At 43.0% G+C, this 15,194-nt stretch overlaps 2 protein-coding genes across 3 annotated transcripts; both read left to right on the forward strand.

Annotated features, from left to right (window-relative positions):
• The first annotated feature begins 1,436 nt into the window (after window positions 1–1,436).
• On the forward strand, window positions 1,437–7,147 carry asb15b (ankyrin repeat and SOCS box containing 15b). Of its 2 annotated transcripts, none has more exons than XM_083906636.1 (14): window positions 1,437–1,547; window positions 1,682–1,795; window positions 1,881–1,927; window positions 2,029–2,160; window positions 2,252–2,419; window positions 3,627–3,733; window positions 3,825–3,963; window positions 4,383–4,554; window positions 4,904–5,064; window positions 5,800–5,944; window positions 6,020–6,175; window positions 6,281–6,383; window positions 6,466–6,619; window positions 6,728–7,147. In XM_083906636.1, exons 2-14 carry the CDS (start codon window positions 1,689–1,691, stop codon window positions 6,865–6,867), a joined length of 1,731 nt encoding a protein of 576 aa, XP_083762762.1. In that variant the 5' UTR covers window positions 1,437–1,547; window positions 1,682–1,688; the 3' UTR covers window positions 6,868–7,147. The 2 variants fall into 2 exon arrangements, with proteins under 2 accessions (XP_083762762.1, XP_083762763.1); XM_083906637.1 differs by having other exon boundaries at window positions 1,476–1,547; window positions 1,687–1,795.
• Window positions 7,148–8,029: 882 nt separating this feature from the next.
• Window positions 8,030–13,178, forward strand: lmod2b (leiomodin 2 (cardiac) b). Its single transcript, XM_083907009.1, has 6 exons — window positions 8,030–8,641; window positions 8,874–9,335; window positions 9,885–10,145; window positions 10,259–10,468; window positions 10,578–11,030; window positions 12,908–13,178. The coding sequence occupies exons 1-6, from the start codon at window positions 8,366–8,368 to the stop codon at window positions 12,932–12,934; spliced, it is 1,689 nt and encodes a 562-aa protein (XP_083763135.1). The 5' UTR covers window positions 8,030–8,365; the 3' UTR covers window positions 12,935–13,178.
• Window positions 13,179–15,194: the final 2,016 nt, after the last annotated feature.

Below are 15,194 nucleotides of genomic sequence, written 5' to 3' on the forward strand. Positions count from 1 at the left end.
AGCATTTGCAAATTGAATCCAGAATGTGCAAATTATTCTCTAACAATCTACTGTAGAGAGGAAAACTTTGCTTAAAGGTGCCATATGTAAGAATGTGGCCAAAAACGGTTACTACATTCAAATTCAAAATACCGAGGTTTCCTGACGTAACTGGCAACCCGTGGTTGCTCGGCAGCTGAGACTCTACTGACTGCAATGATTGGTAGACGGCGGTAGGTGGCGCCACATGTAAAAACCTGATTTCAAAACATAAACATGATTTGCAGTCTGCAAATATGCAAATATTGTGTCTGTATTGTTGTTGTTGGTGAGTTCAGTTTGTTATATGAACATTATTCCTGAGTCTCTGTGACATATTAGGAGGATTTTATGGCCAGTTGCTTTAGATTTATTACATAATGCACCTTTAACAAATGTATTAAAACACTGCCAAAATCAACAGCATTGGCAATGATCAAAATCATTGTTTTATGTTTCTGTAATGGTTAATACACCAGTATGTAGAAGATGCTAAAATATACTTATTATTGTTATCCATGAATCTTCAGATGTACTGTTCTAGGAAAAAAAAGCTTGAATACGATGTCAAATTATAGTTATTTACTTGCATTCCTCAACTGAAAAATTAGATTTAGCGGTTGATGATGTTATTTCTGACTTCTCAGAGAACATTTTTAGATTTAAACATGTTTTTTAGAAAGATTCCTTAAATATTTATGTTATGTCACTTTTATGACAGTTGGTCTAATAAATATGTATATAATAAATTACATATTTTAGGCCACAGCCTGTATTCAGCATGTATGCATGGTAACTAATAGCTAATGATCTGTAATGAGAGACAAATGACAGTCAATAACTGACTGTGAGAGTTGGTGCTGTGGAGCTGTGTGCGTGCATTTCTACGTCCTATTTTGTGCCCACTTCTAATATAGCTTATTTCTAACCTTATCGATAAGGTTTAGGGTTTGGTCTTTGCGCTCAAATGAACTGAATGTCAGTGCAGTGTCCTTCCAAGAAAAACCTGCACAAAGCTGTGTGTGCATGTGCGTAGATGTGCAGAAAAACTTAGTTGCATAATCTCCTCATGACTCGCACAGATAGATAAAGTGAAACCAAGTACAAACAATTATCTCAAATTGATTCCCATTATCATATCAAAAGGATATATTTGGGAAACACACAGTAACTGTGGGAACGGAACAACAATTTTTTTTTTCCTGTAAAATGTCACGCTCTGCAAATACAGCGAGACATTTTACCCGCAAACAGGTAATGTGAGTTTTTGTTTGCACGATGATGATGATGATGATGATGATGATGATGATGATGATGAAATGTCACCATTTGAATGACATCACTGCGCACCAATCGGCAGCTGGAAAGTGTGAAACCGTGACGGGCGCTCGCTGAGCTGAGTCAGGCTACTCAGAGCAGGTCACGTCTAAATATAACCCAGACAGTGTAGGACGCCACAAAAACAAAAACACACACGGCCTGCGAGCAGCAGCAGCAGTAAAGTCGACGGTAAAGTTTCAGACCGACAGGTGAGAAGCAAACCGTCTGACTAACATGAAAACTAAATGTACTAATCCATTCACGTATGGAGCCGTGTCAAGCCTGTGACCTTCTGTACAACAACAACGTCCAGGAAGACCCACGCTTATCATTTCACCCTCAGCACAGGAATGGACGACTTTGAACAAGAGGGAATAAACGAGGAGCTGATTGAATTTGCCATTCGTGAGAGCATGCAAGATGCCTTTAAGCCGCCTCGTCCGTCACACACAAGCAGGTACTAGAGTCCAAACTTCGAAATGTTGTGTACAAGTGAGTGTTTGTCGAGTAAATGTTTGACCCACTTTCTTTCTCCTTATCAGGAAACAAACAAACAGTTTCAACAAAATAATGTCGGCTATTCAAACAGGTAGAGATATTTAACTCTGATGATAAGACGGAAAAAAGCATTGAATCACAGTTGAATGTGACACATTTCTCTGTGTACGGCTATTTGTTTGGTCTCCACAGGCGACGTGTGTGCCCTGCAGGAGCTGTCAGCGTGTGGGTCGGCCTTCTCGGAGAGCGACAGCAGAGCCCGACTGCCTCTGCATGCAGCAGCTGTGCAGCCTCTGCAGGAGATCCTGCATGTGGTCCTGCAAGGTGAGGGGCTCAGTGCAACAGTGTGTGTGTGTGTGTGTGTGTGTGTGTGTGTGTGCACTGTAACTTACGCTTACTGTGTGTGTGTTTGTAGTGGTGATGACGTCCACAGAGTTGACCCTGGAGGAGCAGACGGAGGACGGAGAAACTGCTCTGACTCTGGCGGCGGAGGCCAGTCTGGTGGAAAATGTCAGGATGCTGCTGCAGCACGGAGCCTCCCCGCACAGTGCAAACAGCAGGAACGAATCCCCTCTGCTCATCGGTAACACACACATACACACACGTTTCATTAAAGTGAGGACACTCATAGTCTTACACTTGCCCCTTACCTTGACCTCAACCATCTCAACTAAATGCATAATCCTAACCATTTTGATCCAGAGAACCCTTTAAAATCCCTTTCCTGAATAACAGGCTTTAAAAGGGTTCTTGGTGGAACCCTCCAAAAGGGTTCCAAGTGGAACCTTTATAAAAATGCTCTACCTGGAGCCAAAAAGGGTTCTCCTATGAGGACAAGCCGAAGAACCTTATATGGGTATACTTAGCACTTTTATTTCTCAGAGTGTACTTAGGACACTTCCATTCATTTTGGCAACATAAACAAAACATAATCATTGACCTTCCTTACCCATATCCAGTTAATGTCTGACTCTGACCTTCGCCCAACCTAAATCCTTAAATCCTAGCTAAACTTACCCCCCTTCCTCAGATATGAGCTCCTGCCTAATGAGGACCAGGTTTTGGTCCCAGTTAGGGCTACTGGTCCTGACAATATAGCAGGACACAAACACATACACAGCACCAACTCTCAGTCATGCAGTGCCTCATAACTAGCATTAGTTGCTATTATCAATTTCCGACAAACATAGCTATGTACTAATTATGTAGCCTAGTGATTATATTTCAGTACAGTAGGGCATTAGTGATTGTAATTGTTAGCATAACACACTAAACTAAGTCCGTAAACATGCTAGCAACGTCAGCGTATATGTTAGCACGTTGAGATTAGCCTTTAGCTCGTAGCACAATCATACAAAAAAAAGCCTAGCATGGCTGAACCCTCATTGTCTTTGATCAATAATTATTAACCCAATTATTGATCAATAATTGGGTTAATACAGTTTTCCATTGGGTGAAAGGTGCTGCAGTGGCTAGCACTGTTGCCTCACAACAAGAGGGTCACCAGTTTGGACCCCGTTCAACTGAGCGCCTTTCTGTGTGGAGTTTGCATGTATTTTCCGTGAGCGTGTGGGTTGTCTCCGGATAATCCCGCTTCCTCCTACAGACACAAACACATGCAGATTGGGGATTAGGTTAATTGGACACTTGGCTGTAGGTGTGAATGTGAAAGTTAATGGCTGTTTGTCCACCTTTATGTTTATGTCTTTGGCTCTAACTCCCCCGTTACCATCATGTGGAGGATAAAGACGAAGAGAACCGCATCATTTTGTCTTTTCCACATTTTTCAGCAGTGAGAAAGAAGTCATACGACATGGCTTTATCCCTCATCACGGGCGGAGCCTTTGTGGAGCAGGTGTGTCTCTCCAAGTGGACGGCCATCCATGAAGCTGCAAAGGTGAACAGCGAGGCATTAAATATATAAAGTATCAGAACTCAACGATTGATCGCGTCTCGTGCTTCCTGCTCTCTGGTCTTTTCCACACCAGGTTGGGTGTCCAGCCGTCCTGATGCTGCTGCTTCAACATGGAGCTGAAGTCACCGCTCGAGGCAAACATGGCGTCACGCCTCTGGGGATCGCGGCTGAATACGGCAACACCGAGGCTTTGAATATACTCATAGAACATGGTATGAAGCAGTATGATACACGGTACACGGTCCGCGATGCCGATGACAATCATAAAGCGATACATCGCGATATCTGTCAGGCGGAAGAAAACAAGACGTCTGTGAAAAGTGATAAAATGCAGGATTTCTCTATTTAATCACAACATAGAGAACAAAGTGCATAAAGTCTATGTATTGAACGTGGATGGGTGCATCTCCACCATTATCCTGCTGTAAACAGGAAGTAGTGACGCCTGGCGAATGAAACCGGAAGACTGTTCACTTTAGAACGCCTTAATTGATTCATAAAAATATCAATATTCGTATTAGATGAGGAACGACAATACATCACAAAATTGATATTTTGAACCACCGCTAATGTATACGATTACAGTTTTTCCTCAATGTGGTTGTGGTGTGTCGCCCCTGTCCTCCACTAGGTGGTGATGTGAACGCCCAGGCCAGCAACGGAGACTCAGTCCTGTATGACGCGTCAGGATCTGGGAACCTGGACTGCGTCAAGCTGCTCCTGCAGCACGGCGCCAACCCCAATGTGGCGAGCTACGCCTGCCAGCTGCCCGTCCACAGAGCTGCATATGAAGGACACATACTGCAAGTTCATTTGACCAAAAAGGGAACAAACAGCCACGCTGACACGTCTGATGTGGCAATATTCCGATTCCAGAAAAAAGCAGAATATTGTCCAGAGAAATTGCTCAAAGCAAATTAACTGTCATTTCCATCTATTTTGCGATTACTTAACATGTACCTCGCAGCTGTGCTTTGTTGTCACTCCAGCCTTTTTCACAAAGAGCCTTCTGTTTACGGCTCTTTTTCCAGTTCCATCACTGAAAAACACTGTAAACCCCCCCAGTCTAATGAACTTTTGTTTTTTTTCCTCCTCCAAGCATGTTCACTGCATCTGTCCTTCACTCCTCTCACACTCTCTCTCTCTCTGTAGAGCCCTGAGGACTCTAATCCCTATCACCGCAAAGAGAGCTATCCGTCTCGCGGGCCATAGCCCTGTCCACTCAGCAGCTGATGGGGGACAGGTTGAGTGTCTGAAGCTACTTTTACAGAAAGGATATGATGTCAACACCCTCCTCCATACGCACATTTCTGGTATGACTGGCCTGATATGGATAGATAGATAGATAGATAGATAGATAGATAGATAGATAGATAGATAGATAGATAGATAGATAGATAGATAGATAGATAGATAGATAGATAGATAGATAGATAGATAGATAGATAGATAGATAGATAGATAGATAGATAGATAGATAGATAGATAGATAGATAGATATGAAAATGGAATGATGTTTATTTTGACGCATTTTTACGCTCATTCAAGCATAATTTAAAGTTACACTAAGAAGGATTTGCTCTTGGGTTCCCCCCACAGTTGGTAAATGGTATTGCTTGTTTACAACTGTGAATGTGTCGACTCTTAACTCTAAAGCAGGATCCACCATGTTTTCAGATCAGGTACAGTAGACTATGTTATCGCATTTTATATTATTCTATTGTTTTAATATCTTAAAAAAAAAACGGAAATAGCGATAGGTTTGTGTAGCTAGCATTTTCCACCTGACTTATATACTGTATAACCTATAACCTATATAAGTTCCTTAGTACCAATACAGGTGATACAGACCTGCTCAGGCTTTCACATAAGTTGATGATATCATAAAAATAATCTTGGAGACATTATTTGAAGGTTGAAATCCTATACTGAGTTGCTTTAAAACATACTATATTCAGTTTCTACCAATAAATGACCCAAGTTAGCAATTTCAACAATGGATTTTTAAGCATTTTTGTCCTTGCGATCTTTTGTAAATCTGGTTCCAGAGAACTACGGGGACCTGAGAAAAACCGCTCTTTACTTTGCCGTTTCCAACGGTGACCTGACCTGTGCCGAGATGTTACTGGAGGCTGGAGCGAGAACTGATCTGGACCCACTGCGATGCATCCTCGTGGCTATACGGGCGGAAAGGTACGTGGTGTACAACATGTATTTATTCATTTATAAATGTTGGTGGTTACAGTAACCATCGACATCTCTCTTCAGGTATGAGCTGGTGCGGCTGCTGCTCTCCTATGGAGCGGACGTGAACTGTTACTTCAGAGTGATCAGTAACACGGTGTTTCCCACGGCCTTACAGTACTGTCTCAGGGACCATGAAATGCTGCAACTGCTGCTCAACAGTGGATACCGAGCTTATACGTACGCAGAGCCTCTGCAAAAATAGAAAAAAATGGCACAAAAATTGGTTCAGTAGTAGTAGGAAATTCATATATAGTATATAAAATACTAATTTCTTCTATATAGGTGTTTCCAGTGTTGCCATGGCGACAGTGAAGAACTGGACAGTACTTGGATAGACGTCCATAACCAAGCCTACCAAATCTACATTCAGCCAGATGTTGTCCCAGTAAGATTTGATACATAAATACACATTTAGGCAGCTCATAAACAAACTAATAAACTGATTTATTTGATTTTTTTTTTCTCAGTTCTGTGAGTTTGTGTCAGTGTCGTGGCTGGAACATCTGGTGGGGAGTGTGGTGAGGCTGCTCCTGGACTATGTCAACCACGTCAACATCTGTCACAACCTGCGTCGCCTCCTGGAGAAGACGCCAGAGTGGGAGGAGATGTCTGACATGCTGAGTAAATCTTCGCACTCATTGCTTTAGACGGAACAGAAGATGATGTCGAAGATAACCCATGATATGTCCGTGTGTGTGTGTGTGTGTGTGTGTGTGTGTGTGTCCCCAGGCAGGCCACGGCCTCTGCAGCACTTCTGTCGACTGGTAATCAGAGGTCACATGAGCCTCAGGGTGCTGAATGACCCAAAAGCCATGGCTGCCGTTCCTTTTCCTCCCAAACTGAAGAACTACCTGACCTACACATTATGACCCACCGAACATTTTTATGCTGGAACATGTTTTTTTGTTGTGTTTATGAGACAACTTTTCCTGTTTGACTAAATGTCACTTTTGAAGCATCTTGTCTAAGGTAAAGGAATGAATATGTCCTCACATGCTCATAGGGTGTGTTTATGGATCTAAACATGTCGTATACCATGTCTAAAGTAAAATAGAAGTTGTCAACTAACAATTATTTTGTACACTTTGTATATAATCAATAGGGAAGTTTGAAAATAAATAGAATTTTATCTACATATTAATGAATTAATTGTACTACATAATTAAAAAAAAAAAGTATGTTTTGTGGATCCTTTGGGCTGACAGAAGCTGAACTATTATACAATTTTTCCTTTGCTTTTTTCTTGGTGTGTACCTTATAGGGTTAAGGGCTGCTTTAGATTATTGTAATATAACAAATAACTGGAGTTAGCATATACTGTATGTAGAAAATCCATTTGGACACTGGCATGAGAAACTGGAATTTAAACATTTGAATAAGTTGACACTATTTCTATGGCCAAGTTAGCCGTTTGTGTGTGTGTGTGTACCAAGATTTATGACAAACCATTTGCTGAGACATTTCACTTGAAGCCACAAATGCGGCATTCGATTTAAAGTACAAAAAAACCCCAACCAGCCACTAAAATCGAGTCTCTCGGGATAACAAAACCTCACGGCTATTCATCTAATTGTTGTTGAGATAACTTAGTCTGGTCAAAGTGGTGCAACGACCAGATGGTAACTGTTGCCTTAAGCTGTAAAGGTTAAAAACCCCAAAACAAAATGACATGGGATTCAAGTCCCAAGCAGTGACCATAGGTTTGAGCGCGGTGATTCATCCCACTCACCACAGAATTTAAAGAATGACCAGAAAGCCAAATAATCACTCGTTCCTTTAAGGTAATCTATTTGGGAGATAAATCAGTCACCTTTCCTCTGCCTCTATTTTATATGATATGACATATGAGATTTACTTTCGTCTGGAGCAGCTGACTTGTTCTGCGTGTCCGATTGGTCTTTTTTAGCCATGAACAAAGGCACTCGGGAATGACAGACTGCTACGTTGACAGGCCACGGCGGTGTCTGAGCTCACATGCTTTTTGTGGCTCTCTCTCTCAGAGGACTGCCTCCCAAAAAAAGACGCTGCATCATGGGGCCCCCGCGCTTTGCTTCGCTGCTATGTTCCGCTCTGATCCCTCTCTTAAGGCCTTGAGCGGCAGCTGTGGAGATTAGAGCGGAGAGAACACCGACACACACGCCGACTCTTCCTCACAGTGACAGGTTCTGGTTCAGATGGGACTAGACCTTCATCTTCACAACTAGACCCGAGTAAAACTGGACTTATGTCTTTGGATCTCCAGCTACCTCACAGTGAACCTCAGCATTTTATGGACTCTTGAACATTTTGGGGTCTACACAAGGTCATATGCGACTCAAGAGCTTTTCACACTGATTCTGACCGGTCTGCGATTTTCACGCCTTGGCCATGAGCTGCTTCGGGTACAGGCGAGAGCTGAGTAAGTACGAAGATGTCGACGAGGACGAGCTTTTGGCCTCGCTCAGCCCCGAGGAGCTGGCCGAGTTGGAAAAGGAGCTGGTGGACATCGATCCTGATGCCAACGTGCCCATAGGACTCAGACAGAGAGACCAGACAGACAAGACCCCGACGGGCACCTTCAGCAGAGAGGCCCTCATGAAGTACTGGGAAACTGAGACGCAGAGACTGCTGGAAGACGAGATAGGTGGAGGGAGCCCAAAACTGGTTAGTTATGGCTTTTTATTAGATTAGTTTGGCATTTGTAAAATGTGCCACAGGCGATATCGGCTTGTTTGAAGTATTATCAGATGCAACTCGGGACAAATTACTTTAAAAGAAGTCGCCCAAAGTACTAAAACTGCCTTAAAACATCTGTCATTGTACTTTTACAACACAGGTTACATCAGTTTAAGATGTGAAACCCCGAATATCTGTAAGTACTGTGTTCCATTTTCAGGACGAAGAACAAGAGGAGTGCGTAACAGAGGAAAGCAGCGAAGCAGAGGACGAGAAAGATGATGAAAATGAGAAAGAATCAAAGAAGTGCGAAAGGAAGGAGGAAGAGGAAGAAGAAAGTGATGATGAAGAGGAGGAAGAAGAGGAGGAGGAGGAAGAAGAAGACGATATAGAGGAGGAAGCTGTAACAGAGGAGGATGAAGATGAGGAGGAGGAGGAGGAGGAACAAAAGCGCAAATCAACCCCTGAACCACCAAACAATTGTGAAACATTACAGGCAGACACCCCAAAATTTCTAAAACCGCAGAGGGTGGAGCCTATTAGACTGACTCCTCCCCCTCCAGCCGTCGACATCAACGCGACCGGAAATCCAACTGTTGTCGATGACGCTCTCCAGCGAGTTCTTAATGACGACCCAGAACTCACTGAGGTTAATCTGAACAATATTGAAGACATCTCACAGGTACGAGTCAACGCCAGTGAGTCTTTTACGATAAAATGACAAAAAAGGGAAAAATAATGTTTAAATGATTGAGGATTCATTCCTATTTGTTTTGTTAGCTACATTAGCTTAGCTTTTCAATTCAAACATACAAAAAGTTGTACATACAAGGTTTAAGTTAAAATATCAGTTAGCTTCCAGCTTGCTTGCATGGTCCTAGCTTTTGAGTACCTCGTAGTTTCATGCTAACTACTGTGAGCAGAATGCATGATGGGTATATAATGAGGGCATACTTACAAATACAAGCACTAAGTCTGAATGATTTGTTTTCTGTCAGTAGCCTCACTTAATTTGCACAATTTAGTACTGTGCGGTTTTACAAAAAGGAAGGACTGCCTCGCAACCTAGCTTAACCTAGCTAACTATCTTCAGTGCTAACCCCACAACCTTCATTATCTATAAACTACTGACGATTGATTTACTTTGTTAGTCAAATCCCATTCCATGTCCTATAACTGTGAGAAGCTCTCATGTGTCAAATAAAACAAATGTATTCTGTTCACACATTAGGAAACCCTAATCCGATTTGCCGAAGCACTGAGGTCCAACACACATGTTCGGGTCTTTAGTCTGGCGAACACCCGAGCTGACGACCCCGTGGCTCTGGCCGTTGCTAAGATGTTGAGGGAGAACTCGTCCATCATCAGTCTGAATATAGAGTCCAACTATGTGACTGGAAAGGGCGTAATGGCTCTGGTTCAAGCACTTCCAGGAAACCAAACACTGACCGAGCTTCGATTTCACAACCAGAGACACATGTGTGGAGCACAGGTTTGTTCTCGTCTCATCTTTCTCCACCCAAAACAATCCTTCAGATAGACCTTTTCTCTTTGGGTTTGCAAAGCTTTAAACCTGCTTTCCCTTCCACAAACTTTGTCTCACAGGTAGAGATGGAGATGGTGAAGATTCTGAGGGAAAACCACACCCTGATCAAGCTAGGCTACCAATTCAACCTCCCTGGTCCCAGGATGAGCATGACAGGGATCCTTACCAGGAACCAGGATCGCCAGCGGCAGAGACGGATGCAGGAGCAGAGGCAACAGCAGCAACTGCTGGGCCCAGAGGGACCTGGCAACCCCAGAACCACTGCACTGGTATGTAACTTTGCCCCATAATGATTGATGATTGGGCAGACTAGATGGTGTCTCACTGACAGATGATGATATTCTGTATGATCATGTATCCATTTCCCTGTTTCTATAGCGTCCATCACCTTACAATTCACCCAGAGCTTCTCCTTGGTCCTCACCTAAACTCCCCCGGGGTGATGTGCATAAAAAGCAAACTCCTCCTGCTCCACCTCCACCTCCTCCTCCACCACCACCACCTCCTCCCCCACCTCCACCACCACCCCTGCCCCCTACGCAGCAGGAGAAGAAGAAACCCACCAGGATGATTGCGGAGGTCATCAAGGCGCACGAGGGAGTCGGCAAGAAGACGACGAAGACAAAAGGGAAGAAGGGCAAGAAGGTCAGGGAGAAGGATTTGCGGAAGGACGAAACGAGCGGCATCCTGAAGGAGCTCAAGAACGCACTGAGGCCCGTGTCGGTGGAGAGGAGAGGGGAGGAGGGGAGCCGGCCATCCACGCCACTGAGGTCATGCCATGACCAGCTGATGGAGTCCATCCGCAACAGCAGCATCGGCAGCCTAAGACGGGTGAGTGGGAGTATTTACCCAACAACAGGGACATCGTTTTAAGATGGATTTTTGTAATTGATTATTATAGTTTTTCTGCTTTACTAGAGCAATGTTGCTGTTGCGTCCATCACTCTTGACCTACAGTGACTCAATTCCACTGTGAAGTACGCCGATGTTACAGGACGACACAATATCCAAATGGTGTACACTGAGAAACGCAGAGAGAGTTGCGTGGAGAATTAATAGCATATGTTCATAATAATACATAATTAGCATTGTGTAGCAACTATTTCATCAGTGGTCCAATGCCGTGTTCACACCAAACGCAAATTTACGTGTACAGAACTACTTCCAGTGAAACGTTTTCATGACAGTTGGGACAAATAATTGTTATTAGAGCTTAGATCGGGCCCAAAAAATCAAGCCCGACCCGACCCGAGCCTGTGCAAGTTGTGTCCGATCCAGGCCCGGCCCGGCCCAACACATTAATTGTAATTACAAGCCCAAGCCCGATTTAAACCGTTACACGTACGTTCCACGTCCTCCCCACAGCGGGAGCTTATCGTACCTGCTGCTATTGCGATACACTTCCTGGTTTTGAAATGATGCGTTCACTGCTGCAGGTTTTTACACGTTCACACAATACAACGTGTTATAACATACAACGCGAACAACGACGAGGGAGGAAAAATCACAAATGCTTGATCAAGGACCCGGCCCGAGGATAGTGGCGGGAAATATCGGATAATATCGGTCGGGCTCGGGCAGGGAATCTAAACTCTAGTTGGTATCACTCTGGGAAATCCTGACCTGGCCTCAGTACGAGCTAGCAAGCTGTTATGTGAAGATATCGCTGGAAGCGGTTCTCATTCATACGGAGCTCCCGAAGTAAACGGTGAAACTTGCCAAGTTGTGTCCGGCTCCGGATGGTCGAGGATGTGATGTCATCCGGAGAATCTCAAAGCTGATTGGTCGCCAAAGTTTAACATTTTCGAGTGCACAAATCGCACAAATACACTCTCGTCTACTAGCGTCTGCTCATAAACTCATCACGCAAAGGATTTGTGTTTGGTCCGGTGTGAACATAGCATAACTCTAAAATACATGTATTCCTATTTAAAAAAGTACATACTATGGCTTTAAATTGTGGGTTTTTGACAAATTAGCCCGTTTTGTATTAACTACTGTGTCAATCTACTCAATACAACATTGTGCCTCTATAGGCAAACGGGAAAGACGTTGAATATAGATGAGGATGACACAAAGTCAGTGGTTTGTGAGTCATCTCTGTGTCTACTTGGGCGCGGGCAGACAATAGCCTGCTACCCAACAGCCAGCATTGTGCTGTTGTATGACTACAGAGAACAATAATAAAGTCAGACAATCAAGTAATTTCACTCCACAGATGGAAATACTGGACACGGCTGTAGAAACGAAAAAGACTGTAAGAGAAACAATAAACACAAAAAGAACGTGTACCAGTGCAGAAAGCTGAGTGCTCCAATATTGCTATTTTGAGTGTTGGCTCTCGCTGCTCCCTGTGAAGAGAGACACACATTACCTTGGTTAAAGCTTTTGGAGCAGCTCGTCGTATTGTTAGAATGGAAAATCAGCTCTGCCCTCAGATGGAGGGGTCCTCGTAGCTGTGAAATTCCTGCCACTTAGCGAGCAGATATTAATAGAAACGGTTCACTGGGGCTTTTGATAAAGACATCCATGCTAACCACAGACAGCCCACAACAAACAAAGCAGCAGCAACAAAACATTAACTGTTCACGCCGCTTACATAACGCTGTGGTTTGTGTCAATTAAAAAAAAAAAATTGCCCACTTTTAATCGGCGATGTCACCCATTATGCTTTTTCTCCCCGTGTGACCTTTGTCGTCGTGTTTCAGGTGGACGTCCCGCATCATCTACGATAATACAAGAGGTCAGAGACACGCTGAGACGTCTGAGGAGGCACAGTTTTACTTCTTATTAAACACATATACTGGAAATTTGCACTGCAGTAAAAGCTTTACACTGTATTGATTTTTTTTTTTATTTGATGATGTATTTTGAAATGAGTTGAATTCTGCGTTTTTTTCCCCCGTGTAAAATTGTAAATATGATCTGTTGTTGGTTGAATTGTATTAATGTCTACATATAAATATAGACTTCTCCGACCATGTTTTCCTTTCGTCCCTGACACAGTTGCAACACGACAGAACCAACAGAACCACCAGGAGGGACACTAATCATAATCTGTGGGTTAAAAATGCGATATTGTCATAGTGGTCAGACTGAAATAAAGTTGCGCCGAATTTCACGAAACTTGGCGGGAACCTGTTACAGCCGAAGAAGAACAAAAAAGTCAATGGGGACCATATCCTCAACTCAACAGGAAGTTGGCCATTTTGAATTTGCTGTCCATCTTGCTGGTTAGCACGCTACGTAAAATGAACAAAGTGGTACGTCGCGCCAACATAACGTACCGCAAACAATTTGTACTGGACACATAAAAGATTAAAAAAATGTTTTTTTGCGGATTCAAAAGAGTGCGGCCGCTGCAACCGTCTGAGGTTTTTGGCGAATTTTCGCCACCAAACAGGAAGTGCCCTATAACGTCGCCGGGCATTGACCTATCGCCTCGAAACTTCATACGTGACACAAGAGACCGACACCGAACACGTTTACAGACATGACATGAGAGGCAACATATACGACCCTTTTTCCTACTTAATCGTCCGTTTTAGGAAAAAGTCAGAAAAATAACAACACTACAGTATATGTATATAAAAAAAAACCTGCTGCCAACTAGTGGTCGAAGGCTTGAAAACGGCACAACATCTCTGTCAGGACCAGTATTTTCTTAAATCTTGGCAATTTTAAAATCCGATAGATAGATAGATACATATGGACAATATTATTATGTGTCAGGCATAGTAAAATATCAGTAAACAGAGTTTAAAGTTGAAGCATATAGGGTTTATTTTTGACATTACTGCTACCTCTATATTCCATATGCTGATGCATTGCTTGATTTATTATGAAAGCTCAAACCTCAAAACCAGATTTTGTGAAAGGCTTGGAGTTAAACTAAGTTAAACGCCTATGCAGGGAACACTCCCCACAGCGGTCTGCTCGCAGGCAGAGACGCAGTAGATCACTATCCACAATGCTTTCCTTCGAGTTAAGTGTCTAAGAATAAAGCTTCCTCTACTCAAGCACTTTGTCATATCCGCCCGGGCTGTCGGCGGGACCATAAAACGGAGCCACTTCCTGCTGTAAATGGGGTCTGTGCACTCAGGGGTGGTGGTCACTGCATTATCCAGATGGACAGAGGTGTTCGCGGTCTGTAGGGAAAATGTCGGGAAATGCAACGCCGGCCTCCGACCACAGCAGCAGCAACAGCATTTGTCAAAGGAGCCGACGTTTGGTTTGCATGAATGCCAATTTCCAGCTTTCTAACAATCTAGTACATTAATACTGGCATACTATTACCACATTGTTACTATACTAATTTAAAATAAATGGCTGAATGCATGTTGTTGTTGCTGCTATAATTGCCTTGTTTGTTTATACAGTGGAAAGTCCCATACCTGCTCTAATCCTCTTCATAAGCTCTGCAGCAACTGATACAGGGTCGGTCAGATGATGTGGACATCGACTAAAAATAAACCATACAGGCATGGGGTTGTTATTGTTGTTGTTGTTATTTAACAAGTAACTGTAATTTACCATAATTATGCAACGGTTTGTGCTATCGGAACAATTCCAAAGGTTTCTGAAAGCTGAGAAGTTGTGATTATAAAGGTAAAAACATCTGTACATTCATTTTTTTGCCCTGTTTTTGGACAGTCATTTTTTAAAATATGTTTTATACTGATACTATACTCGTATATTAAATTTAACACGCAAAATCGGTTGGTAATGTGCAAATACAGTGTTTCATTTTAAATTGTTAATACAGTATTTTAAAAATGCAGCAAACTTTAAATAACGGGCAGATATTGACATTTACTCACAGGACATTTCTGACCCTTTTATGGTTAAAATACGCAAAAAAAAACAAAAAAACTAGAAGCACTCGGAGAGCGCAGACCACCGCCAGGGCTGCTCAGCTCCCCACAAAATAGTGATATAAATAGTGATAGTGTCTACGGATCACAAAATTGTTCCTGGTCCCATTGTGGACATTTC

The sequence above is a fragment of the Microchirus variegatus genome, assembly GCF_963457635.1.
Source record: "Microchirus variegatus genome assembly, chromosome: 20".
NCBI classification, from domain to species: domain Eukaryota; kingdom Metazoa; phylum Chordata; class Actinopteri; order Pleuronectiformes; family Soleidae; genus Microchirus; species Microchirus variegatus.